Raw genomic sequence first — 26602 nt, forward strand, 5'->3', positions numbered from 1 at the left:
TCTGTAACTAAATAAAGTATAATATACACATCCATTTTGTAAGCCACGTAGACTAACAAATATGGTTTTATGTGGGTTTTCCCTAGGGAAGAACCATCTGAATGATCAGATTCTTGAAAATGTATGTGGAATGTTATCTCTGCCATGGATATATGGCCATTCTGATGACTCTTCTTTCAAGCTGTCTCCTTTCAGCTCAGATCTTCTAGGTCTGAGCCAACAGATTGCAAATAGTTTCTGTAAGTATGGATAGCATATTAGAGCTCTTCTATGATTGCACATTTGTGTATTTAATACGCTGCATATACATCGCTGTTCCTTTCATACGGGCTTCATAAATCCATTTGCTAGTGACAAACAGGAAGCATAATTTGGTATGTGCCAGACCTTACCTATCAACTTATGTTCAACATAAAATTTCACTGAAAATTCTAGCCCATATGGTTGTATGGGTAATCTTCTGAATGTGAACTGATGCAATGTTGTATCCATAAATATCCAGTCAGCCTGACACAATAGGGAACAGTGAACTGGCCAACCAAATCCGCAAATCTACATCTCTTTCCAGCCATATGTTGCACTTGAGAGGAGATGTTTAAAGTGCCAGAAAGCTATCATAGAAGAGTAGGGTTGGAAGAGACCTCAGGAGGTCATTTAGTGCAACCCCCTGCTCAAAGCAGGATCAACCCCAACTAAATCATCCCAGCCAGGGCTTTGTCGAGCTGGACCTTAAAAACTTCTAGGGATGGAGATTCCACCACTTCCGTAGGTAACCCAGTGCTTCACCACCTTCCTAATGAAATAGCTTTTCCTAATATCCAACATAGACCTCCCCTACTGCAACTTGAGACCATTGCTTCTTGTTCTGTCGTCTGTCACCACTGAGAACAACCTAGCTCCATCCTCTTTGGAATCCACCTCACTCTAGATAGTTGAAAGCTGCTATGAAATCCCCCCTCACTCTTCTGGAGACTAAATGAGCCCAGTTCCGTCAGCCTCTCCTTGTGAGTCATGTGCCTCAGCCCCCTAATCATTTTCGTTGCCCTCCCCTGGCCTCTCTCCAGTTTCTCCTTATCCTTTCTGTAGTGGGGGGCCCAAAACTGAACGCAGTACTCCAAATGTGGCCTCACCAGTGCTGAATAATCATTTCCCTCGATCTCCTGGCAGTGCTGCTACTAATGCAGCCCATTATGCCATTAGCCTTCTTGGCAACAAGGGAACACTATTGACTCATATCCAGCTTCTTGTCCACTGTAATCCCAAGATCCTTTTCTGCAGAACTGCCGCTTAGCCAGTTGTCCCCAGCCTGTAGCAGTGCATGGGATTCTTCCTTCCTAAGTGCAGGACTCTGCACTTTTCCTTGTTGAACCTCATCAGATTTCTTTTGGCCCCGTCTTCCAAGCTAGCTGGTTTCTTTATGATTTATAAGGACTCCCAAGTCTATCTCTCTCTCTTTTTAGCAGTAAGTGCATTAGTTATCTCTATAGATATCAATCCATCACCAAACAGCTTCTGCAAAGACTGTGTCACCTACAAATATGGAATTATTAGAGGAACATCTCTCAACATGTATAAGCATGTTAAATGGTAAAAGTAGAGTTGATGCAGTGGTGCCCCCAGACCTCCCCCTGAGCACCACCACCCAAGTTTTAGTCCTGGTATTTTGGTCACAGGCCCCTGTGAATTTTTGTTTACGGCCCATGACCTGTCCATGACTTTTACTAAAAATACCCATGACTAAAACGTAGCCTTATATGAGAACACTGCATGAGGAAAAAAAATAGCTTATTTAAATGAGAGAGCAAAGATTATAACAAAAGAAATGGTGTATATAAATCATAGCATATTAAGCCTGTATGCAAAACTTAAGAGACATAGGTATGCCTTGTATTAATTGCCTTTAAGAAATTGTCTCACATTTCAACAGTATATTTTCTTTCCACCAGTTTGTCTTGTTCTTTCTATCTTATTGGCAACAACAAAGAGCTAATAGTATTCAAAGCCTTATGTAATGTTCAGTTTTTATTTTGTTTTTTCTTCCTCCTCCCCCCCTCAGCACCTCAAACTCAGTCACACTGTGTATTCCTTCTGTCACTGTTCCCAAAAAACATATGTCTGGATTGGAGAAAATGTGTTTACCGTTGGGCACTACAGAGTCCCCAGGAAGTCATCCGAGCAAGTTGTGTTAAAGGATTCCCTGTCCTCCTGCACCAATTAAGTGTGAAATCCTACAGCATAATTCCCCAAACTTTCTTGTATGTATTACTGCTGCTTTCACCTTTCTGATTACATGGTTGAAAAAGAAAACTAGTACAGGAATGTTAGTGTTGGTGGCTTGTTATTTTATTATTTATTTATATAGCGTCCAAAATGTACTAGGAGTCTCTCAGAACATATAAAAGACAAATTCTCTGCCCATCGATTTTAGTCTAGATAAACAAACACAAACATGAGGAAGAAGATTCATTGTGCAACAAAATGTGGAAGGAGTTATGCTTGTGCCTGATAACTTTTTATACAGTCCCATTCTGTTTTCTTTCACCCTGTCCCCCTCCCGTGTACCTGCCTTACCCTCCTTTTTGCCCAATTTTGCATGCGCAGCCTGCCTATTCCTGTGCTAGTATTCCAGATTAAAGATTCCTTAATTCTCCACATTCTACCCTATCCACCCCCCTTGTAGATTTAGCACAGAGTTTGTGGCAGTGACAAAAAAGAAAAACAAATAGCCATTATAGAGAGCAACTATTTATGTAAACACTCTTTTACTTTAACTTGTTAAATATATGGAAATTATTATTATTGAATGTATTGCATATAAAATGCAAATGACTCATTAAGTGATATACTAAAGATTTTTTTTCTTCTTTCATTACAGAGATCAAATCAATGATGAATCTGAGTTAGTCAAGAAAGCTTGTGCCAGTATTGCTGGGAAGTTAGCTTGCTGTCTTGCTGGAACATTTAATTTAACTCCTCATTTAACAGAACCTGATACTGAGCATGTAACTTTTGATATTTTATGTAGCAGTCTTACTGTGATCTCTGCTCATGAAAATACATGTTCAGTGAAAGCCTCAATTTTCAAGCCATTTTTTAAACTTCTTGAAAGCGAAGTACCTAGTTCAGTAAAGCTAGGTAAAGTGATTTTATTTTTTTTCTTAGCCTTCACACTCTTGTGTAGTATACTAAAATTACTTGCACTGTCCTTTTTCGCCACCCAACTTCTGTGTTGTATTCCTTCTATCAACCTGCAACTTGTACAGTAGGTGGGAATAAGAGTGTTTGCGTATGGTCTGACAACAAACACATCTCATATGTTGGTAAGTCTGACCTGTGATACCTCACCGCTGAATGCTCTCAACTCCTGTTGAAATCAATGAGGATTGTGGTTGCTTAGCATTTAGCACTAAAGAGCCTCTCCTTAATTGATAACTTGTATCTTCTATTTAATACCTTTCACTAATTCCACTCTTTTCTGTCTTTTTCATCTCCCATCCCATTTCTCAATCTTTATTTGCTTTCTTTTAAATATATTATAAATTAATACCAGACCTCCTTCCCAAATAGGTCAAGCACTTTTGAAATGGTTGATGAATACACATGCTTTCTGGAAGCAAGAACATCTTAGAGCAAAGAGAAATTGTGCTCATGATATTTTCCATTGGCTCTAGCTGGCAGAAGCAAAAAAAATGAGTGCTTGACATATATCAGCTTCTGTTCCTCAACACGCTCAACTGACATCTTAATATTTTTTTGGCTAATGTACAGTCAGCATTCACAAAATAGTTGTGGTGATGCACAGTATAAGCAAACTACAGTAGCCACTTGTGTACTTCTGTACACCATATTGGCTCAACAAATGTCACTATAGATATATAAACATGAACTTTCAAGCATGGTTAACTTAGTATCAGATGTTTGTTTTAGATGTTAAGTCCAATTAAATCTAATATCTATTGTAGTTTCTCATTCTGTACCTTTCAATAGAAGCCTAACATTTTGGTATAAATCTGAATTATAAATAACCATTTTGTCTGACACTTTTAAAAATAGCTTTATGAAATATAGAACTGTCTTTTTGATGTTTTTGTATATTATTTCATCATTAATTATTCTGGTACATTTTTTAAAGCATTAAACACTTATCTTCCTTTTTCTTCTTCCACCCATTTCTCTCTCCCTTAGCGTTTATAGAGAATATACCTCATCTCTGCAAACATCTGGACTTTAGAGATGATGAATCGGATGTAAAGATTCTTGTTGGAGCTTTACTAAATCTAATGGAAGATCCAGACAAAGATGTAAGAGTGGCATTCAGTGACAATATTAGGAACATATTGGCATCCTTGGACTCCGAGGAAGGATTCATAAAAGAGGTGAACCCATGTTTTCTTTTCTAATGCCAAAAATGTAAAACTGTTACAACAAAAACGATCTTGTTTAACTAATGTGTTGAATAGTTCGTCCATTTCAAATTTGTTTTTTCAGCTTTTTGTTTCAAGAATGAAAGAAGCCTATACAAATGCTAAAATATCTAGAAATAATGAGTTGAAGGATACATTAATTCTAACAACAGGGGATATTGGAAGGTAACTTTTGGTTGTATGTTATATTTTGAACATTCATAAGTATTTTCAGTTTATAGTTCTGAGAGTCTTGTTGCACAAGTGTGAATACAAGAATAATACTCTTTAGAGCCCCCATCTTTGCAGATAGATCCACACAGGCAGACCCTTGCATCTGTACTGAGCCTTGGTGTATTCACTAGGGTTCCATGTGGAAGTGTCTTCTGTCATAGGTCCAATTGTGTAGGGTCAGAGCCCAAGTGACAATATTTTTCTTCTTTAGAAAAGGATAGCATTATAATTGGTTTTGGAAGGATTAGATTTTTATTGAGAAACATTGATTTCACTGTACACACACAAACTGACAAATATTTCCATTTATGATTATTGAAATTTACAGATGGGCAAAGTTTAAAAAAAATAAAATAAAAAGCTGCTTGAGAACTGGAGCTTGATTTAAGGATATGTACTTCGTATGTTTTGACATGTGATGTTGACAGTTTATGTTTTAACGGTTCAGTATTGAACTTTTTGAATCTCATCATCTACTATCACTAAATAATTATTGTCTGACACTCCCATAATTTTCTAAAAGTGTGAAAATTTAAATTGATAAAATATATTATCCTTCAAAATTAATTTTAAAAGTTGAATTCTGCCAAGCCTAATTATAATTAATAAAGACAAATCCATTCAAAGAGTAAGTCTTTATACTAAATGATGATTAAATACTATATATTCATATTTGTTGAAATCATCTGCTCTTTACCATGGCGTCCATTTTGTGAACAATAGGAGGTTATATAAAAACACAGTGACAAATTGTGTTTATCATGGTAACCTGCATATGTTAGAGGTAGTCTCACTAGTGTTGTAACTAGCATTTCATGCTAACAGTGTAATTTTTTTCTGCTCGCTTTTGAAAGGGCAGCGAAAGGGGACTTGGTGCCATTTGCGCTCTTGCATTTGTTACATTGTTTGTTGTCAAAGTCATCATCCGTGGCTGGAGCAGCATATACAGAAATCAGAGCACTGGCTGCAGCCAAGTCTATAAAACTGCAAGCCCTTTTCAGTCAGTACAAGAAGCCTATCTGTCAGGTGAGGAAAATGAGTATTACTTCCGTTAGCGCACATTATATTGCTAGGTTGCAAAGGAAAACATTGCCTCACAGATATTAATTTGTGTGGCAATGTTTTCCCCATTCATTTTTAAAAGTGGTGCTGAAAGTAAAATTTACAGAAAGCTTTTGTTTTATGTAGAGTATAAACAGGAGGAGTCCTATTTGACATAATTTTCTAAAATAAATTAAACTCTTCAAGGAAGACTGGGACTCTCTTACTTTTGATTGGGTTTGTGACACCAGCAGTGTCATTCTGTTTCCCTCTCATGTCCCAGCTCCCTAAATATTGAAATTGTAGAACCACATAATCTTTTGCATTATATGGCACACTTCCTCATGGGATCTACTTTTAAAATTGATATTACATTTGACCTTATGTTACAGGCATAATGCAACAGTGATTTTTCCCACAGGTTATTTAAAAGGTTACGTTCTCTTCAGTTTTTAAATATTCCCAGAAGGCAATAATATAAAATCAATTTCTAGCTGGCTGGGATGCCACCATTAAAGTTTCCAAAGTAAAATTTTTAAACTACAACTTGAGTATCGTCAAATGTAATGATCCGTGGTTTTCAGTTTGGGTCATTTAGTGTAAGTAGAAGAAAAATGTAGACAGGAAGAAAGAGAAGCTATAACTTTTCCCCTTAGATTAGGTGCTTAGCTGGATATCTTTGTTCAGTGTGGATTTTATGTCCTGGAGGTGGAAAACTAATATTGTAAGTTATCTTTTAATGTTTAGTTTCTAGTGGAATCCCTGCACTCGAGCCAGATGGCAGTACTTTCTAACACCCCATGCCAGAGTAATGAGCTACAAAAACAAGAGGCTGCTCATCAGAGAAGGATGGCCCTGGACATGTTATCTGAAATTGCCAATGTATTTGATTTCCCAGACCTCAACCGCTTTCTGTCTGTGAGTGGGTAGTTTTTTTATTTCTGAATTTTGTGAGCTTGGATTTTTTTAAATTTTAGTCCACTATCTTCCAGTGAATCTTGTAACTCTGGATTTATTTCTTAACCCCCTCCTCCTCTAATTGTTGGTAGCTATAAATTGGGATAATTTAGAATTGCTGCTGACAGCTCAAGCAGGGGAGGAGATGTTCAATCCAGAAACTGCGGCATATAGATCTGTAGTAGTGGTTCAGAGTGTGAGGGGAAGTGAACTACCCAAGTATGAAACAAAAGTACTCATTTGCTCAGAGTATTTATTGGCTTCTGCAGCTTCTAGGATAAGATGTTCAGTCAAAAGTCTGTATTTTGAAGCAATTTTTTGAGTCCTCATTCAGGATATTTTTTTTTCCTCCTCTCTAAGTAACCTTCTGTTTTTTGTTTCAAACATAAAATAGAAGATGCTCTGGATAGATGACATCTTCATTTGTTGCCCTCCCTAATATAAACACTGCTTATTTTCTTTAAGGTAAAAGGGCTTGTCTACACTACTCTGCAGTTTGGACTACAAGAGTATGAATAGCAGTGCACATCAAAGTGCTGCGCTATAACTTTCCATGTGGATGCTGCAGGTGTGAACTATAAGTTCCTAGTTTGCATTAATGTTGTCCTGTTTGAAGAGGACTACTTTAATGCGAACTAGGAACTAGCCAAAGTTTTCACACAAACTCAAAATTTTTTGATCAGCATCTGGTTTGTTGGTAATGGGGAAATGTGCAACAGTTTGACAGGCCAAAGTGTTCTGGCTCTGGTTTTTTTTGTTAACTAGACAAAACTATACATTCACTTGCCATTTGTATGGGTTCAAATCTCCTATTATTGCAACCCTATAAAATTACTTTTTTTCCATTAGTCTTTCCATGACTAAGAGATATTTTCCTCTCTAGTATCCTTGTTGATTCGCTCTTAATAAGTCAATCTTAAATCAAGATAATAGGTGTACGGGTATATTTTCACATTGGCATACAGAAAAAAATCTGCATTTAATCTTGGTAAGTGTGCTTTTAATTTGTCAGCGAACTCTGCAAGTTCTACTGCCTGACCTCGCTGCCAAGGCCAGTCCCGCAGCATCTGCACTTATTCGAACCATAGCAAAACAGCTGAATGTAAACCGAAGAGAAATCCTAATCAACAACTTCAAATACATCTTCTCCCACTTGGTCTGTTCCTGTTCTAAGGATGAGCTAGAGCGAGCACTTCACTACCTCAAGGTAACTTGAGCATTTTCCAGCTTTACACGTGCAGATTGGGAGCAATAATAGATGACAAGCTGGGGATATTTTTTCCTCTTTAAACACAATATATTAAAGACATGAGAACTTATTACACTAATTTTTCATCTTAAATTTATTTTTTGTATACGGAGAGTAGTTTTGTCATCTTATAGTCAGTCCCTTTTGGTTGTGAACAAATGTCTTCAGAGCTGGCAGCTAAATTTAGAGCTCTGTCTTTGAAGGTTTGAATTGTCTGCTCATATGACTGATTGTAAGTTTTTTTTCTTAGAACTATTGGACTCAAAGGTTCTTTCCATAAGCCCAATCTACCTTGTATTGTATATTTTGAGTATAATAAAATTTGTTTTTTCTCTGCCGTTGGTATTGATTTATAGAATGAAACGGAAATAGAACTGGGCAGCTTGTTGAGACAAGACTACCAGGGATTGCATAATGAATTATTGCTACGTATAGGAGAGCATTATCAGCAGGTCTTCAATGGTTTGTCAATATTGGCTTCATTTGCATCAAATGATGATCTATATCAGGGACCCAGAGACATAACATCACCTGAGCTAATGGTAAGGAGAAATAAGTTACATCTGTTTTTAATTCAACAATCTCTCCACTGTGAGGAAGGGGAAGGGAAATGTAGTACATTTTGAGCACCTCTCAAAAATGTATAATATATAAAAACCTGAAGAAATTTTAATATTTCAGTACCCTACATTAAATAGAACTTCTGTAATGTGGAGACAAGACACACAAATAAGTATAAAAAAGCACAACTTGTAGAAGAAACTTCCATATAATTGAAGTAATAGAACAGCGTCTGTGCAGCCAGTGATATTTCTATAAATGCCTTTCTCAAAGGAAATAATATATATACTGGATAATCTTTGTATGCCCTTTGGGATGTGTGTTAAGTCATCTCAATAGATTCCCTTTTTATTTTACCATAAAGATGTGCTTACAGTGAAATGTCTTTCCATTCACTTTATTCAGTCAGGCAAAATGTGAAACCTGACATGCCATTCAAAAATTATTAATATGCTGTGAAACTTACTTAAACAAGGTACTATGATGGATAAATTGTCTCAATTTAATATTTAATCTCTAAATATTACAGAATGTTTTATTGGTAAAAGTTTATTTTTAAATATTTTAGGCTGATTATCTGCAACCTAAATTGCTGGGTATCTTGGCCTTCTTTAACATGCAGTTACTGAGCTCCAGTGTTGGCATTGAAGATAAGAAAATGGTGAGTGAATATCAGTTTGAACAGTTAAACAAGGACAAGTATGCGGTGTTTTCAGGCAACGTGATGGCCAACACAGTAGGCTGCCTTGCAGGGATTAAGTTGGTGTTTTGAAATTGGTATTAAGCTCATGGCAAAAACTGAAAATTCTGCAATTCTGAGGCAATACCTTTTAGCCATGAGAAATGTGCCAGGTTCTCTTTTAAGCAGTCCTTTCTGGCCGATGAGTGATGCTGACCATTTCTGTGGAGCTGCTTCCAGTTGAAATGAAATAACCTCTGCCTTGCCAAATCTAAAGGTCACCTTTGCATCTCTTTCCTGCTTTTGATACTGTAGAGCAGGGGTCAGCAACCTGTGGCATACGTGCCAAAGGCAGTATGTGAGCTGATTTTTAGTGGCACTCTGCTGCCAGGTGGGGTCCCAGCCACTGGCCCCGTTCAGCCCACTGCCGGCCTGGATGGATGGAACCCCGGGCCAGCAGCGGGCTGAGCGGGGACGGCGGCCGGGACCCTGCCTGGCAGGGGACGGTGGCCGGGACCCCTGACCGGCAGCGGGCTGAGCGGCTCAGCCCGCTGCCGTTCTTGGGTTCCCTCTGCTGCCCCTGCTGCCGGTCTGGGGTTCTGGCCACCAGCCCCTGCCAGGTGGGGTCCTGGCTACCGGCCCTGCGCAGCCCGCTGTCAGTCTGGGGTTCCATCCACTGGCCCCTGAAAATGTAAAATGTATTCCTGGCATGCAAAACCTTAAATTACAGTAAATAAATGAAGACTTGGCACACCACTTCTCAAAGGTTGCCGACCCCTGCTGTTGAGTTCTTGTTAAGATACTCTCATCTTTACATTATATGGCTGTGTCCTTGCTTGATTTGCCTCTTAACTTAGTGAACACTCCTTCCACCTTATCTATATTGACTCCTTTTCTTCCCCTTCTCTCTTGTTCCTAGAAGTCTGTTCTCCCATGATCTCTCGTCTTGCTTCCAGGCTGATGATTCTCAAATCTTCCTCTGGACCCAGACGTTTCCTCCTTAGTCTGGGCTCACATTTCTTTCTGTCTTTCTGATATCTCCTGGATGTTCTGCCACTCTCTCAAGTGTAACAGGGCTAAAACATCTGAGCTTTTGCAGCTATATGCTCTTCCTCTGTCTCCTTCACCATAACCATTGACAGCTCCAGTATTTTCCAAGTCCAGGGGTCCCCTGACTGCCCCCTCCCCCTCCATACCTCTGCCCTATCCGACCCCCCGGCCCCCTTATTATGCTGCTCTGAGCGGCACGTCTGGAGCAGCGCTGCCTGGCCAGAGCCAGACTTGCTGCCCTGCGCGAGTGCACAGCCCCGCCGTCCAGGGCACTGCCTGCATGGCGGCGTGGCTGCGGGGGAGGGGCTGGGGGATAGCTTCCTGGGCCAGGAGCTCAGGGGTTGGGCAGGACAGTCCTGCGGGCCATAGTTTGCCCACCTCTGCACTAAAGTAACCTTGTTTTTTATTGTCACCCCTTGAATCCCTTTGTTGGCTTCCTGTCTATTTGAACACCAAGTTTAAACTTGTTCTCACTTTCTAGGCGCTGCATAAATCTAACCCTGCTTACATCTCAGCCTTTGCTTCTCCCTGTTCTCCTGCCCTACGTTCTGCCTCTGCTCCACTGAATCTTTCCACTCACATCTTTTATGGCCCTTTTTGTCTGGAATGACCTCTCTTTGTGGCAAGCATCTTCACTCTCTGCCTTTTAAAATCCATATGTTAAAATCTCCTTCTTTCATCGTTTACCTCTGAAGTTATTTGCACATCCTTCCTTGCCCTAACTTATTCCCAAATTTCTTCTTTCATGCTGCGTACACGTTTAATATTTTTTTATTGTAATCCTCATCCTTCTCTTCCCTTTCTTTGTCATTTCTTTTCTCTCTCTCCTGCCTTGAAGAGCTTACATTCTAAAGCAATCAAATTTTTTTATTTGTTTGAAGTGCCATACATACTAAGGGCACTATATAAGTATTAAACAATTCTCCAGCCTGAGGACTTCTAGAGAGGTGGGAGTGAAATTTGGGGAGCCTGGAAGATTCTTTCCCTGCTTCTTAAAATGTGAAGGGAAAATTCATTATTTTCCGAATAGAACATTTTTATACAAAGGGAATTTATTACACATGCTTACAGAAGGTAATGTTTAATGGAAAGATTACATGGATATTGTGAAATGTAAAAATAAAAATGTTGTGTTCTGTTTATACCATTTAGGAGAATGACCATATCCAAAGTTTGAAGTTTTAAAGGGAAAAAGTAAAATGAATGTTTATTTAAGGATTTATATTTCCATTCTTTTATAATAGAAATTTGCTAGTCGTCTGGTTATTGTTCCCCAAAGACTACATGAAGAATGACTGTAAATTCTCTAATGGTGAAAGCTTATAGCTCATATTCTTATTGTTGGAAACTATTTTCTTCTTTGAGAGAAGAATTCATTGTGATGCTTATATAATGGCATGATTACAGAATTATTGTGGACTTCCAGAAAATTTGATATGTCAATATTTCCCTTTAGTACTTTGTAGAATTCTCAGCAATTTAATAAACTGGAGGATGGGAGGTTTTGAAACATTAGCTGCAGTTCTTTTTTGGTGCCCTGTGGTGGGGAGCCCCCCCCGCCGCCCACCTCTGCCAAATCCCCACCAGACCACGATTTGGTTTGCTTACAGAGTCCTTCCTTGTTTGTGGCACACAGGGGATTCTCCAAAGAAAACAAACAAAAAGGTTCTTTTCTCTCTCCCTCCCCTGAGACAGGGGTAATCAGAGTAAAAAAGAGACAAAGGTGGTCAGTCTCTTAGGCAGTCTTTTTTGTCATCCCTTTGGAGTTTGGCTTATCTGCAGGTATAGTGTCTTTAATCAGGGTTAGGATCTGCCTCCAGCCCCTTCTTTTGGGTCACTCCCGCTTTAAACCTGGTCCACGCAGACTCAAGAGTCGCAAAGTCTTTGACTGTCTTCTTCTATATTGATCTGTCCCTATATCTTGCAGTCTCTGAGATACAGCAGTCTTCTTCCTAGTCATCATCCCTTCTTGTGGCAGGCTTTGCCTTTTTAAGCTTTCTCTCTCCAGGCAGAGCAAACCTTTCTAGGTGTGCCTGGTTAGTGCTGGCTGAGCCCAGAAGAGCTTGTTAGCCTTCTCTTACTAGAGGGAGGGTGTGCCCCCTCACAAGTCCTAGAAAACTATTGGGCAGAGTAACCATAAGCCGCAAGGAGGGATGACAGCAGTAAAGCGTCTCTCAATAATTACAGTGTTTAGCATTGAAAAGACCATGATCAAGGTGGTGACAACCACTATATTACTTTGAGCAGCAAAAAGATCTTGAAGGAAGTTCTGAAGTCTTGAAGATAAAACTGTTATAGGAGTATGAGACAAGCAGTATAGTGGTGAATGAAAGTCCTTAATAATTAGCCGAGTAACTAAAATGAGACTGGATTTCACATTCAGATAAAATTCTCTGCATGATGGCTGCCCTTCGTTTACAATCAACTCACTGAAATACTATTATAGTTGATTGTGATTAAAATCTCTTCAGGTCAAAGAGCCTTTACTCATTAGCCTTGCTATTGCAGCTGATCAAGACACTATTGTATACAAGTACAATAGGAATTTGGAAGTTGCTTTAATGGTTTCAAAGAAAATGGTGTGTGGTTTTAATTTTGATCATAAAGTTTCAAATTAATGTTAATTAAATTAACAATTTAACAACTAAACTCTTGTATAAAACTTTCAGCTGCAACTTGTGGACAAAAGTTAACATCTAACAGTTAATATCTTATTTCACTGTACAACTAATTTATCAAATATCTATTTTGTTCAAGAGAGCTTTGCTTATTTTCAGGCCTTGAACAGTTTGATGTCTTTAATGAAGCTTATGGGTTCCAAACATATCAGTTCAGTGAGAGTGAAGATGATGACTACACTGAGAACAGGCTTAAGATACAAGGATGACTTTCCAGAGTTATGCTGCAGGTGAATTGACAATGTATTCAGAAAGCAACTTATTTCAAATTCTGTGTATGGGTGTTCTGGTGTATACCTATAGGTCATGAAACGAAAATTATTTTAAATATTTAGTGTTTGCCTCTCATGATTCACTTAAAATGCCCATATACAGAAAAGAATATTTATTTTTTGTTGTTGTTTTTCCTTTTCATTTAGATCGTGGGACTGTTTTGTTCGATGCCTGGATCATGCTTACCTTGGCTCCCTACTCAGTCATGTGATAGTAGCTTTGTTGCCCCTCATACATGTCCAGCCAAAAGAAACTGCCGCAATATTTTATTTTCTCATAGTTGAGAACAGGTATAGTGACTGGAGATATTTTTCATGTGCATTAGTGGCTCAAGTATGATAGTGGGAGTGGTAGCAACACTTATATTAAAGTTGTCTAATAATGGTAGGATTTTTTTATAGTGGAAAGGTGTTTTTCAAGAGTTCCAACACCTCCATAACTTGCAGCAGACTTTGAAATTTTGCAGGGGATGATCCTGTGAGGTGTCTTTATGTTGGCCAAGCATTAACAAATTTTCATGAAGTCACGTTTCAAACTGTTGAAAGATTTCCATTTTCCTGCCTGTGTATTTATTAATACAGCTTGTTCCTGGCTTGCTGCCAGAAGCCATTGATCATTCCATTAGTACTGCACATACACTGCCCCATTGTCTTGCCTCTGTCATTTTGTCTATGGCATGCTACGACAATGGTGGTCACCCCTGTTAGTGCTGGTTTCCCCCATCAAACTGTCCTTGGACTAGGGGAAGATGTACTGGGCTGGGAACCAAAGGACCATGAGTTCTAGACTTGTTTGTTCCAGTCACACATATTAATAATTCTGTGCCCTTCACAACCATGTTATTGAGTGTGGCCTCCTATCCCACTGAGAGGTCATGCAAACTGGGAATAGAATCCAGGTCTCTAACTTGATAGACCCAAGTCTTAGTAATTAGCCATACTGTATTTCAGAAAAAAATCTTCCAAATCTTAGTCAAGAACTACGTTGCCTATAAAACAGTGGTGGGCAACTTGTGGCCCACAGGCCGCACCATCAGGGTAATCTGCTGGTAGGCCACCAGACCCTTTGTTTACATTTGCATGGCCGCTCGCAGCTCCCAGTGGCTGTGGTTCGCCATTCCCGGCCAGTGGGAGCTGTGGGAAGCACTATAGGTTAAGCAATTGTTGGAGAACATTGGTTTGCTATATTGGGTAGATATGTTTTATGTGTGTTTTCCCAGAAGGGGAAGCAAAACAAAGCTAGATTATTCTCACCCTTCTTCCAGTTCCCAGGAGGAGGAGGAGAGCTGCACCTCTCTGAGGGTATATCTACACTGCAGCTGGGAGTGTGCTTCCCCGCTTCGGTGGACAGGCAAGCGTTAGCTCTGCTTGAGCTATTTTTCTAAAAGTAGCAGCGTGGTCTGGGGTAGCATAGATGGCACCTCAGGCTAGCTGCCTGAATACATACCCGCCTAGCTGTTTTGTGTACATACTCAACAGCTAGCCTGAGCCACCACCCGTGCTACCGCTGGCTACACAGCTATATTTAGCACACTAGTTTAAGCAGAGCTTGTGTGTCTGTCTACCCGAGCTGAGAAGCATGGTCCCAGCTGCAGTGTAGATGTACCTCGAGAGGGATTGAGTGATGGATGGAGAGCTAAAATGCTCCCGCGGTTGGAAAGAATTGTTTTTTAAGAGACCAAGTTGATTATGGGAGGGAGAAAGAGCATTGTACTAATTTGTACTAATTTCTTTATCTTTGTAATATTTATTTTAAAAAAAAAACATTATTAGAGATGCAGTACAAGACTTTCTTCACGAAATATATTTTCTGCCTGACCATCCTGAACTGAAAGAAATTCAAATAGTACTTCAGGAATATAGAAAGGTACAGCTTTAATATTTTTATGTACCAAAAGAATTCATGATATAAACCTAGGTGTGGCAATATAGTATTGTATGTTATACTGATAATATATTATAGGTGAGATTTTCAAAGCAATCTAGGGGATTTAGCCCACACATTTTCCCTTAATTTTAATTTAATGGAAAATATGTCTCTAAATCCCTTACTGTTTTGAAAATCTCAACCATTGTGCTTCTCTTTGAAGAGAATGTGTGTTCACAAAATGGCAGGTTAATAGGGTAAAAATCTAGATATATGCATGTGTAAATTTCTTAATTGAAATGAAGCATTATCCTTTGGTCAGTGCAGGACACTGGAAACAGAAATAGACTACTGGATTCAGTTCCTAGCTCTGCCACAATTCTCTGTATGATGTTGGGGAAACTGAAGTTAAGTTACTTGCCCAGCTATGCAATGGAGATAATACTTATCTACCTCCGCAGATAAAGGAAAACTTGGTAATGTGTACCACACAATAGAGCCAGATTCTCATTGATACATTACACTCCCAGAGTAGTGTAAGAGTTAATATTTCTAAATATTAACTTTTGACTTCCCTGTATCTTATGTGCTTTGTTTAATAGTCTTCCTAAGCATTACTCCTTACCAGCTTAGCTTTTAACAATAAATATCCTGTTAGAAAAACTACCACTTCAGAATATGAAATCCTAAACTGGTCCCTATAATATATCATCTTATAAGGATGAATACTATAAAGAAAACCATTGCTTTTTTGCCCTTGATCCAAAATAGCCCAAATTTGTTATTTGCAGGGCACACTGCAGTTCCTGTTTTTTTTGCCTCGCCTTGGAAAGGCATTACAAGATGTGTGTGTGTGTGTGTGTTGGTGGGCGGGGGTGGGAGGGTGGAGGAAGAGGGGAAGACGTACCTGTATGAAGAGTGACTGGTAGGAGGAGTGAGCTGGTTAAAATAAATAGTATTTCATTTGGTAATGTTATATTCTTGGCAGGATGCTCAGAGCCTGTGTATGGGAACTCTTTAGTGTTCTAAATTGAAAGAAAATAAAACTAAAAACCTTCTGTCAATATGACACCTTTTATGAGAACAAAATTAATTTAAATGTGTTTTCCTCCCACGGTGAGCAAACAAAAAATTATGGGCTATGGATATGGGTTTAGGAGACTTCTACTTTAAAAGGTGGCTGATGTGTATTTTCTCATGTTTTTGAGGTGCATTTTAACCATGTTCCTGATGTGGTTAATCATTGTGCTATATGCTGTGTATTTTTGTTCAGGAGTCCTCCAAAAGCACTGACCTGCAGACAACACTTCAGCTATCCATGAAAGCTATTCAGCATGAGAATGTAGATGTTCGTATCCACGCACTGACCAGTCTGAAGGAAACCTTGTATAGAAATCAGGTATAAAAAGCTGTTACGATGAATGCAGTTAAAGATGAACTGTGATACTGTCTGGACCAATAGTATCATTTTCCTTTATCTTGGGATGCTGTTTTCTCTTACAATAAGCAGCAAGGTAGATGAGGTAGTTTTGTGTTCTCAGTTTACCCATATAGATGTCCCTTGACTTCAGAATGGGTAAGGTGGTAGGTTCCCATCTAACTTTCTCTTTTAACAGGGTTTTCAAACCCTACTTTTTGTGTGGCATCCTTGCTGAATCAGAACTGAATGAGCAGTTCAGAAGTAAACACATTCTCTTCTTCTGGTGCTAGCCCATCATTGCAAGAAATAAGTCAATCCAGAACTGAAGAGGGATTTTGTAATGGGACTGTTACTGGGAAAAGTAATCTGCTATTTTTTGTTCTCTGTTAAAGCACTTCCTGGTTTAGCAGGCTGCATTAACAGATCCATCATCAACAAGCATCAATTGCAGACTCTCAAATAGATTTTATTTTTTCTGTAAGAAAAAGTTTTCTTAAAACCTAATATGAAGGTGTCTGCTCCTCAGCTTATGTAGAACCATAGAAATGTAGGACTGAAAGGGGCCTCGATAGGTCATCAAGCCTATCCCTTGTGCTAAGACAGGATTAAGTATTATCTAGACCATCCCTGACAGGTGTTAGTCTAACATGGTTTTAAAAGTCTCCAATGACAGAGATTCCACAACTTCCCTAGGTAATTTGTTCTAGTGCTTAACTACCCTTACAGCTGGGAAACTTTTCCTAATGTGTAACCTAAATCCCCCTTCCTGCAATTTTAGCACATTACTTCTTGTCCTGTCCTCAATGGTTAAGGACAACAATTTTATCATCCTCCTCTTGTTATAACAACCTTTTAGATACTTGAAGACTGTTATCATGTCCCCGCACCCCTCAGTCTTCTCCTTCATCTAAACAAACCCAATTTTCTTCAAGTGATTTCACATGTGCATCCCCATTCTAGGTGTGTGCATGCCCTGAGCACAGCCGTCAGAAATTTTTCCCTCAGTGGTACCCATAGAAACGGCTCGACCATCCTTTGCTGCCATGTGTTGGATAAAGCGCCTACGACCTCTCAGTTCCTTTTTACTGCCTGTTACGGTCGCTGGAACTGCTAGCTTGTAAAAGTAAGGATCTTTCAGTGGTAGTTGTCATCCTCTTTCTGAATACAGTTAGTTATAGTCAGTTTTAGCTCATTTTAGTGAAGTTCTGTAACTTCAGGGTTTTGCAGAGTTCTTGTCCATTCCCTGGTGCCAAGGCATGCCTTGGTCACTGGGCTTTAAGCATTGCGCCTTCTGCCACAAGGCTGTGCCCCTGAGCAACCTGCACTCAAGCTGCTTAAAGTGCCTGGGAGAAGCTCATATTGAGGACCATTGCCAAATCTGCAAGGACTTTAAGCCTTGCACAAAGAAGGCTTGAGAGGCCATACCTCCTCATGGCAGCAGCACTGAGACCTCCATCGGGGTCTGGCCGGTCAGATTTGACACCAAGCCTTGGTAAGGAGTGCTCCTCCTACTGTACCAGAGTCCCAGCACCAATCACTATCCACAGTGCCTAGAAAAAGGCATAAGAAACAGCTGGCCGAAAGGAGTGATCCCTGGCACCAAAGACTGCCAGGCATGAGGATCAGAGTAGAGCTTGATCTCAGCCAAAATGCTTCTCTACTACATAAGTTGTCACCATTGATGCCGGCACCTATGCAGACACTGTCAAATCTGATACAGGAAGAGCTGTCTACATCTGCAGCACAGCGAGGTACTAATGCTGTCTCAATACCGACCACACTGGAGGCGTTTGCTGCTGCCAGAGACTTTCTCTAGCTGTCAGTATTGGTATTGCGGACAATACAGGAGTCGATGTTATTGGTGCTGGTGGACAGGAGGGAACCCGCTGGATCCTTCCATGGTTCGGTACTGTGCCCTTCTATACCATCAAAAAGGAAACTGGTTATGCTTGCTACAGTGTGGACATCTCCACCATGGCACTGGACTCTAGCACCGGTCGGAGTAGCACCACCGTGGTCACCGGACAGAGACTCATCATGTTCTGAATTGGAGATTGGGTTTTACTCCTTCCATCCAAAGAGTTGCTCTCCCACTCTTCCAGGCATTTCCACTTGTTTATGGTCCCGGGCACAGGAGTACCATCGAGTGGTTGGCCAGGAGCTCACTGGGGACCTAGACTGGTCCACTGGCCCTTTTGGAATCTGTGGGGTTTTCCTCCAGTTTCCAAGGTTTATTCTAGATGCTCCTATTCGGTGGCCTCGGAAAGAAGGTGGCATTGTCCCATTGAGCAGCATGTGATCTGGATTCTGGTACCGAGTCCAGTATTGAACAGCAAGAGACGGCTCAACAAAATCTAGCTGATGCAAAAAGAAAGGAAGAGCTTCCATGGCCAATGCTGGCCGCCTCCTCTTCTCTGGACAAGGAACTCTCAGGAGTGGTTATGTTGCCTCCCTCGGATGACTATAAAGCTCCCCAAGAGTTGTTGAAGAGGGTGGCCTTAAATCTGGGCATGTAGGTGGAGGTAGTGGAAGAATCCTCCCATAGCTTAGTTGACATTATAGCTGCAGCAGGCCCTTCAAAAGTAGCCCTGCCTTTCAGTGAGGACATTATGGACTCTGTTAAAACCTTGCAGCAGATCCCTGCATCCCTCCCCCTCACTTCAAAAAGGGCTGAATGAAAATACTTTGTTCCCACCCAGGGTTATGAGTTTCTTTACACTTATCTCTTCCCCTCCCCCCTTCCCTCCCACAATCCCTGGTGGTATCCGCTGCCAATGAAAGAGAGAGAGACAGAGTCGTTAGGGTGCAACCCCAAAATCAAAAGACTCATAGAAATTATACTTGTTTGGTAGGAAAGCTTATTCTACCAGGCGGGTTACAACTCAGAATTGCAAACTAGCAGACGCTGCTGGGCAGGTATGATTTTGATATGTGGGACTCTATGCAGAAATTCAAGGACTTCCACAAGAGACTAGGCAAGAGTTCTCCTCACTAGTCGATGAGAAAAAAATCTGATGAGGGCTTCTTTACAAGCTGTTTTGGATGCGGCTGACTCAGCAGCCAGGTCCATGGTTTCAGCAGTTGCCATGTGCAGGAGTTTATGGGTACAGTCCTCAGGACTCCTGCAGGATGTCCAGCAGACACTTCAGGACCTGCCTTTCGAAGGAGCTTCACTTTTTTCAGAACAGACTGATGTAAAGCTTCATGATCTAAAAGACTTGAGAGTGACTCTTAAGTCCCTTGGTTTGTACACCCTAGCTCCTTCAAGGAAGCACTACAGGCCTCAACAGTCCCTCCACTACTCTGTCCCAGCTGCCCATCAGGATCTGCAGAGAAAGAGAAGCAGGAGTTTAAGGGATAGGCCACCGCCCCCTTCTACTTCGACGTCAATGCCTGCCCCACCCAGACATCCAGGGGGTTCTAAGTAGGCGTTTTAGTGGAACACTCAGGGATGCCATTCCAGTTTCCATGATGCCAGATCCTGTTTCTCTTTTACTTACAAACTGCCTTTTCCTTTTCCTCAGTGCGTGGTCATATCACCACGAACCATTGGGCACAATGGAAGTGGATACACTCTCCATTTTATTTCTACCCTTCCTTCTTAGCCGCCCTCCCCATGCCTCCTCAGGGACCCCTCTCACAAAAAGCTTCTGGTCCAGGAGGTTTAATCTCTCCTTCATGTGAGAGCCATGGAAGAGGTTCTGCAGAATGTAAGAGGGAAGGGGATCTCATCCCATTATTTCCTAATCCCAAAAGCCAAGGGAGGTCTCAGACTGATTTTAGACCTGCATCAACTAAACAGCTATCTCAAGAAAATAAAGTTCCGCATGGTCACGTTGGCATCCATTATCCCCTCACTGGATCCCAGAGACTGGTATGCCACCCTCGATTTAAGAGGTGCTTATTTTCATGTATCGCTATATCAAGGACACAGAAAGTTCTTCAGATTCGTAGGGAACCACTGACACTACCAATTGATGGTCCTCTCATTCGGCCTGTCTGCAGCTCTGCGGGTGTTCAGAAAATGTATGGCGGAAGTGACGGCTTTTCTGAGGAGGTTAGGGGTGTAAGTCTAGCCTTATCTAGACGACTGGCTAGTCAACGGTCAGTCCAGGGCTCAAGTAGTGTCCAACGTTCGACTTATCCAGATCATTTTGAATTCTAATTTTGTCCTGCAAAGCACTTGCGTACTCTTAACAGCTTGGTGTTGTCCACAAACTAAATGTACTCTCTATGCCATTATCCAAATCATTCATGAAGATACTGAATAGAACTTGACCCAGGACGAATCACTGCGGGACCCTATTCTATATGCGCTTCCAGCTTGACTGTAAGCAATTGGTAACTACTCTGAGTATGTTTTTCCAACCAGTTGTGCACCCACCTTATAATAGGTTTCTCTAGGCTATATTTCCCTAGTTTGCTTGTGAAAAGGTCATGTGAGACAGTATCAAAAACCTTACTAATGTCAAGATATATCACATCTGCTGCTTTCCTCCATCCACAAGGCTTGTTACCCTGTCAAAAAACTGTTTTAGCTTGGTTTGACATGATTTGTTCTTGACAAATTCATGTTAGCTGTTACTTATCACCTGATCTTCTAGGTGCTTAATCGAATGTTTGATTATTCTCTCCATTTTTGGGTATGAGAGTTAAGCTAACTGGTCTGTAATTCCATGGGTTGTCCTTTCCTCCCTTTTTATAGATATTTGCCCTTTTCCAGTCTTCTGGGATCTCTCCTGTCCTCCATGAATTCTCAAAGATAATCACTAATGGCTCATCCTGTTCCTTGACTATTCTAGGACGTATTTCAAAAGCCCCTGCCAACTTCAAGACCTCTAACTTGACTAATTGCTGATCTACATTAGAAACTTTGATGGATTCAGCTATGTCCACTGAGCAATGTAGCTAAGCCAACATATGTCCTAATGTAAGCAGTGCTAGACTGATGGAAGACTTCTTCCGTGAACCTAGCTACCCCTTCTGGGGAGGTGAATTTACTACAGTGATAGGGGAACCCCCCCCATCAGCATAAGGAATGTCTGTACTTCAGCGCTACAACAGCGTGGCTGCAGCTGTGCCACAAGAGTGCTTCAGTGTAGACACTCCCTAGGCTGACAGGAGGGGTTCTCCTGTTGGCATAGGCAATCCACCTCCCTGAGAGGTGGTAGCTAAGTTGATGGAAGAATTCTTCCATCAACCTAGCACTGTCTACACAGGGACTTCAGCCAGCTTAACTACGCTGCTCTGGGATGTGCATTTTCAAGCCCCAAGTGATCTAGTTAAGACAACCTAATTTTCTAGTGCAAACCACTGCCATATCTTAAGTCAGCACTTGCCCTGCTTGCTACCCCTGAATGCCAGCCCTGGTTTTATATGCAGAAAAACAATTGTGGTGCAATTGGGCTGTGGAGTTTTTATAGCATGTTAGGGGGGGTCTCAGAAAGAAAAATGTTGAGAACCCCTGCCTTAAGTAATTCTTAACTTGTTATTTCCCTATTTTAGCCTCAGATCCTGTTTTATGTTTGTCATTCGTTTACTACAAACCTTTTTGGTGGCAACTTAAGCAAAAAAGGCATTTAACACTTCAGCCCTTTGCTGCATTTTCTAACTCAACCATATTGTGCACAGGTACAGTTACAAAGTGGTTGATGGATGAGAGAATGTATTTTCATATATACTCACTAATGCCAGAACTACTTACAGATGGGCATAAGTAATATCAAGGCATTTCCTCTAATTTATGAAGCCAGATAAGAGATTGTAAGTTGTCCTTATGTGTTATGACTTTTGTTGTCTTGATACATTAATAAATGGCTGTCAGATTAGCTCTCTTTTGTGGTGGAGTATTGGGCTGTGTTATTTCTCATTAGGACAAATCATTCCTGTAATTATGTGCAGTTGTGTGATTAACAAGTAATTTAACAAAATTAAATAGATAAGAATAAGGTTTAAAGTAATGTGTGGGACAATATCTGTTTTGTTTAATGAATTGGAGCCAAGCTTTACAAAAAGGCATTGGGCCTTGTGCCATGTCCTAGCCCCCACAAATCAAATTTTTGTTTCTACAGTACCATAGAAGTGTGCAATTCTTTATAGATAATGAAAGCCTTCTTGAGTAGGAGACAAACTGGGGGACAGATTCTGTGTCTCTTAGTCACATGAGTACTACCATTTACTTCTGATGTGAGTAAGCATTGCACGTAGACGATGCAAGAACTGAGCCATAGATTAAACAAGACAGGCAGGAGATGACAAACACAAGGGTTATGGAATGGTGAAATATGAAGGAAAGATTATCTTTTACTGTTGTTTCCCCATAAGGTAAACTTTGCTATATCCACACATATAATTGATTATCTGTTTTCTTTTTTTTCCTCTTTCAATTTCTTAGGAAAAATTGATAAAATATGCAACAGACAGTGAAACTGTGGAGCCAGTCATCTCCCAGTTGGTAACTGTGCTTTTAATTGGCTGTCAGGATGCAAACCCTCATGCCCGACTGCTATGTGGAGAATGTTTAGGTGAGCTGGGAGCCATAGATCCAGGTAGACTGGACTTTTCAACAAGTGAAACCCAAGGAAACAATTTTACATTTGTGGTAAGGAGCATTACATTGGAGTTTCTATAATATGATACTGTGAACTTTTGAAACTGTAGTCAGAAGAGAAATGTTGTATTGAATTAAATCGTTGGTTGGGTAGTGAAATGTTGCAGAATGGCACAAACTGAAAGCATCAAGTTTTATTAAAAGCTGTTAATTGACTTAAGGTAGGCGAATCTCAATACTCGTCCCTGATGGTTCCACAAAATGCTCTGTTAAGACATTTTAAAATAGAGTTCTTGAGAGACTAAATCAGTTTATAATTCAATTAAAAACAAAACTCGGATACTTTTTCAAATCAGTGACATAACGCTGGTGTTTCATTGTATATGTAAACATTTCTGAGTGTCAGAAAACTGTTATGCTTCAGAGCAATGTCAACTCTGAAGGATGCATTTATAAAGTATTATGCAGGGACACAGCTGTGCAGCTCTGGGTAACCTTAATTGGAGTCATGAGGCTCAGTCCCTAGGCACCATTTTGTAAAATTTATGTCTAAATATGAGACCAGTGGAAAATGTGGATGAACATTAAAATCAATAATGTGGTTTAATGGAAGTAGAATGACAGGGAGTGTATGGGGTTTTTTTTTTTTTTTTAAATATGAATGTCTTCATTATAAAATTTGTGGGTGGAAAAATTTCCTGAAAATTAAGCTCCTGGCACTATCTAGAGCTAAACAGTGCAGACAGCTATTTTGCAAGTTACTTGTACAGAAATATTATCTCAAATATGGACAGCAGACACTTTCTTTGTCAGTCACTCACTTCCATGAGTAAAGATTTCTATTTGTGCTATATTTTGTAGTGATTTTGTAATGACTAATGCCATTAGTGAGGAATTGTTCAAGCACTTCATTTAGGGCTAAACCTTAAGAGGTGCTGAAATCATTGGGTGTGGCAAAAGCTCAGTAGATGCTCTGCACCTTTCAGGATTTGACCATGAATTGAAAGTGAATGTAATCCTCATAGAAGTGAAGGACTAATAGTACTGGCTTGAGTTAATCATGGCGTGGGCAACAGTCACCAAAACTCTCTCAAAGTACCTCAGTCCTGAATATGTTTGCTATTCCAAACCTGGGGCTATTTCACAGAGACTTGCAAGTCTGTCAGTATTGTGGTAGTCTTGTGATGTGTACAGTTTGAGATGAAGACCATGCACCAGCTAATTTTCAATCCATTTCCCCAGAAACTGAAAAATTTATTCTCTCACTGTGTATTGCATAGAGCTTTTTTCCCTTCAGATCGGGATTTTCTAAAGGGTCTAAGTGAGTTAGGCCCCCCAGTTCCCTTTGAAAGTGAATGTGAATTGTGGGCCAGATGTCATCAAACATCAGCCTCCTTTCTCATCTAAACCCAACTTGAAACCAAGGTGATAGACTAAAGTTCTTTCTTGAGCCGGTAGCCAGCCTCTTAAATAAATTTGATTTTTTGTTTGTCACTGAGGCTGGAGTGGAGGATCCAAATTTTGGCCATGGATTATTAATGGAACTAACCAGAGCATTCATGGCTTATGCTGATAATGTCCGTGCTCAAGATTCTGCAGCGTATGCCATTCAGGTAAGGCAGCATGTTTGTTAGATCATCTGTTTTTATTATTGAGTTTTTTCTTTGTTACGCTGAAATGCGGAATCTGTTCAACAAACATTTTAAAGGAACATATTTATATATTTGATCTTTCTGATATTTCACTTAAAATATTGGTGGGCTTAGTATGTGATTCAGGATACTGTAGGAGTTTTTAACTCCTCAAATCCCATCTGGCTACTAGAATTCTGAGTAATTTGCCATTCTAAAAGATGGTATTTCTGTTAATACATTTTTAGGAATTACTATCCATCTATGACTGTAGAGCGACAAACACTGACTGTCCAGGCTCCAGGCTTTGGAGGAGGTTTCCTGAGCATGTTCAGGAAATACTGGAGCCTCACTTAAATACACGGTATGTGTCATTTAAATACATCTTTCTTTCTCCAAGTTAGCAATAATTAGGTTTTGTTTATGTGCATGCCACTCTTGCTAACTTCCCTGGAAGCAATGTGCACAGGTATAAAACTCAAATCTCGCCCTATTCTTTCTGCATAATGCTGACTTGTCTCTCACTTAAATATTTAAATCCTTCAGTGACTTGCAAATCACAAAGGAAAATATTCTATGCACAGATAACACATTCAGGCCTGGCAGTTTGTCCTCCAAACAAAGTGAGATTTTAAAAATTGCTATGAAATCATCCCTATCTCTGTTTTTCATTAAAGTACAAGTATGAACTCCAATAGGATTCAAGCCTTTTTAGATACTGTATGCTAGAGATTTTTTGATCCTTACAAAAACATAGAAGCTAACTTCAACTCTCTTTCCTGGTTACTTGTGGACTGTATCCTTTCTTCCACATAGGAAAACAATACCTGTTTACTAAATTTGGATTTTAAAATTACAGATACAAGAGTTACCAGAAGGCTGTAAACTGGTCTAAGATGAAGAAGCCAATTTACTTAAGCAAATTAGGCAACAATTTTGCAGAATGGTCAGCAACTTGGGCAGGTTATCTTATAACAAAGGTAATTGCAATGAGTGTGCTTTATGTATTTGAATGAAAAGATAACTGGTGAGCTAGTATACTAATATGTGTGTGGAGTATATTTAGTCTTAATCAAATTCTGTCTGTTAAAGAAATGAGGAAAAGCTATGGGCAAAAACCTCACTTAGGCCCAATTAGATGAGATAATTAGTGCGCTTAACTTCCATTGCAATCAGTAGAGGATAAGAGTGGTAGCCGTTTTAGTCTGTATCAACAGAAACAATGAGGAGTCCTTGTGGCACCTTAGAGACTAACAAATTTATTTGGGCATAAGCTTTCATGAGCTAAAACCCACTTAATCAGATGCATAGAGTGAAAAATACAGTACGCAGTGTATATATATTACAGCACGTGAAAAGATGGGAGTTGCCTTACCAAATGGGGGTCAGTGCTAACGAGGCCAATGCAATCAAGGTGGACGTCGACAATTCCCAACAGTTGACGAGAAGGTATGAGTATCAGCAGAGGGTCACTACAAAAAGTAATTTTCCTTCTGCTGATACTCACACCTTCTTGGCAACTGTTGGGAATGGGCGACGTCCACCTTGATTGCATTGGCCTCGTTAGCACTACAAAAGTAATTTTTACTCTTATATTCACCCCTTCTTGTCAACTGTTGAGAATAGGCTGCTTCCACCTTAATTGAATTGGCCTCGTTAGCACTGACCCCCCACTTGGTAAGGCAACTTCTGTCTTTTCATGTGTTGTAATATATATACTGCTTACTGTATTTTTCACTCCATGCATCTGATGAAGTGGGTTTTAGCCCACGAATGCTTATGCCCAGATAAATTTGTTAGCCTCTAAGGTGCCAGAAGGACTCCTTGTTGTTTTAGTAGAGGCTAAGGATACTTAGCCCTTTGAGGGATTAGCCTTTTTGATTACAGGCATGATTTTAGCACTAATTACAGCACTTTCTGTATCACCAAGGCACACCCAAGTACCCATCCACAGTCCTTATGTATAATATGAATTTTTTGTTGCTAGATCTGTCACTTGTTGTGGAGGCA

General features: G+C 40.1%; 1 protein-coding gene across 5 annotated transcripts in view; it reads left to right on the plus strand.

Moving 5' to 3' along the window:
* Positions 1 to 26602, plus strand: part of ATR (ATR serine/threonine kinase) — a 79385-nt gene that overhangs the window by 13440 nt on the left and 39343 nt on the right. For 4 of the 5 annotated variants that reach the window (XM_027817389.3, XM_037908359.2, XM_037908360.2 and 1 more), the window contains 18 exons: positions 87 to 239; positions 2057 to 2255; positions 2876 to 3135; positions 4186 to 4376; positions 4489 to 4589; positions 5492 to 5663; positions 6426 to 6596; positions 7648 to 7842; positions 8241 to 8426; positions 9014 to 9106; positions 12952 to 13082; positions 13272 to 13415; positions 14898 to 14991; positions 16265 to 16390; positions 22806 to 23012; positions 24461 to 24574; positions 24841 to 24956; positions 25452 to 25572. In XM_027817389.3, the coding sequence (XP_027673190.2) occupies positions 87 to 239; positions 2057 to 2255; positions 2876 to 3135; positions 4186 to 4376; positions 4489 to 4589; positions 5492 to 5663; positions 6426 to 6596; positions 7648 to 7842; positions 8241 to 8426; positions 9014 to 9106; positions 12952 to 13082; positions 13272 to 13415; positions 14898 to 14991; positions 16265 to 16390; positions 22806 to 23012; positions 24461 to 24574; positions 24841 to 24956; positions 25452 to 25572 (2774 nt within the window). The remainder of the gene's footprint in view (positions 1 to 86; positions 240 to 2056; positions 2256 to 2875; positions 3136 to 4185; positions 4377 to 4488; positions 4590 to 5491; positions 5664 to 6425; positions 6597 to 7647; positions 7843 to 8240; positions 8427 to 9013; positions 9107 to 12951; positions 13083 to 13271; positions 13416 to 14897; positions 14992 to 16264; positions 16391 to 22805; positions 23013 to 24460; positions 24575 to 24840; positions 24957 to 25451; positions 25573 to 26602) is intronic. The other variant, XM_037908358.2, reaches the window with a different exon arrangement.

Source organism: Chelonia mydas, chromosome 9 (genome assembly GCF_015237465.2).
Source record: "Chelonia mydas isolate rCheMyd1 chromosome 9, rCheMyd1.pri.v2, whole genome shotgun sequence".
In the NCBI taxonomy this organism is placed as follows: Eukaryota; Metazoa; Chordata; order Testudines; family Cheloniidae; genus Chelonia; species Chelonia mydas.